Source organism: Gekko japonicus, unplaced genomic scaffold (assembly GCF_001447785.1).
Source record: "Gekko japonicus isolate JY-2015 unplaced genomic scaffold, Gekko_japonicus_V1.1 scaffold64, whole genome shotgun sequence".
Lineage (NCBI taxonomy): Eukaryota > Metazoa > Chordata > Lepidosauria > Squamata > Gekkonidae > Gekko > Gekko japonicus.
This window is the reverse complement of record NW_015170277.1, coordinates 1,558,588-1,559,198: the sequence shown is the minus strand read 5'-3', so window position 1 is coordinate 1,559,198 and position 611 is coordinate 1,558,588. Positions and strand designations below refer to the sequence as shown.

General features: G+C 57.4%; 1 protein-coding gene across 1 annotated transcript in view; it reads left to right on the top strand.

The window, feature by feature from the left end:
• Window positions 1-444: 444 nt before the first annotated feature.
• Window positions 445-611, top strand: part of ARPC3 (actin related protein 2/3 complex subunit 3) — an 11,110-nt gene continuing 10,943 nt past the window's right edge. The window contains exon 1 of the mRNA XM_015417683.1: window positions 445-584. Within this exon, the coding sequence (XP_015273169.1) occupies window positions 579-584 (6 nt within the window). The 5' untranslated portion in view covers window positions 445-578. The remainder of the gene's footprint in view (window positions 585-611) is intronic.

The following is a 611-nucleotide window of genomic DNA, read 5'->3' as shown; positions in this document are numbered from 1 at the left end:
ACTCTTGGTGCTGGGGGGGGGGGGCAACAGTGGGAGGGCTTCTAGTGTCCTGGCCCCACTGCTTGACCTCCTGATGGCACCTGGTATTTTTGGCCCCTGTGTGACAGAGTGTTGGACTGGATGGGCCATTGGCCTGATCCAACATTGGCTTCTCTGATGTTCTCGTATGTTCTTATGTGGCAGGCAAATACCCACCTGGTGCAGCTCTGAATCTGTTCTGAATACATCCCCCCAACCTTTCGGCTCCCTTGTTAGGAAAACACTTTACCAGTTGAACTTCCGCTTGTTACGCAGCCGCTTCAAGGCCCAGCGACTCCTGCCGGGGTGGAATCTCTAATCTGTTGATTGGCGCGGCCGCTTTAAAGGGAGGCTGCGCCTGTCCTCTGCTGCCCCCTCGTGGCTGCTATTCCCCAGCGCGCCCCTTTCCCATCGCCTGGCTTGTCTCTCTCTCTCTCACTTCCTGCCTTGGGTGGAACAGGAAGGGGGTTGCCCGGGTGAGAGATCGGTTGCTTCGCTAGCTGGAAGGGGGGAAACGTCTCCGTCTTGGCCTCGGATCGGTTGGATTGCAGCCGCCCAATATGCCGGTGAGGCTAAAGATCTGCGTGCATTTG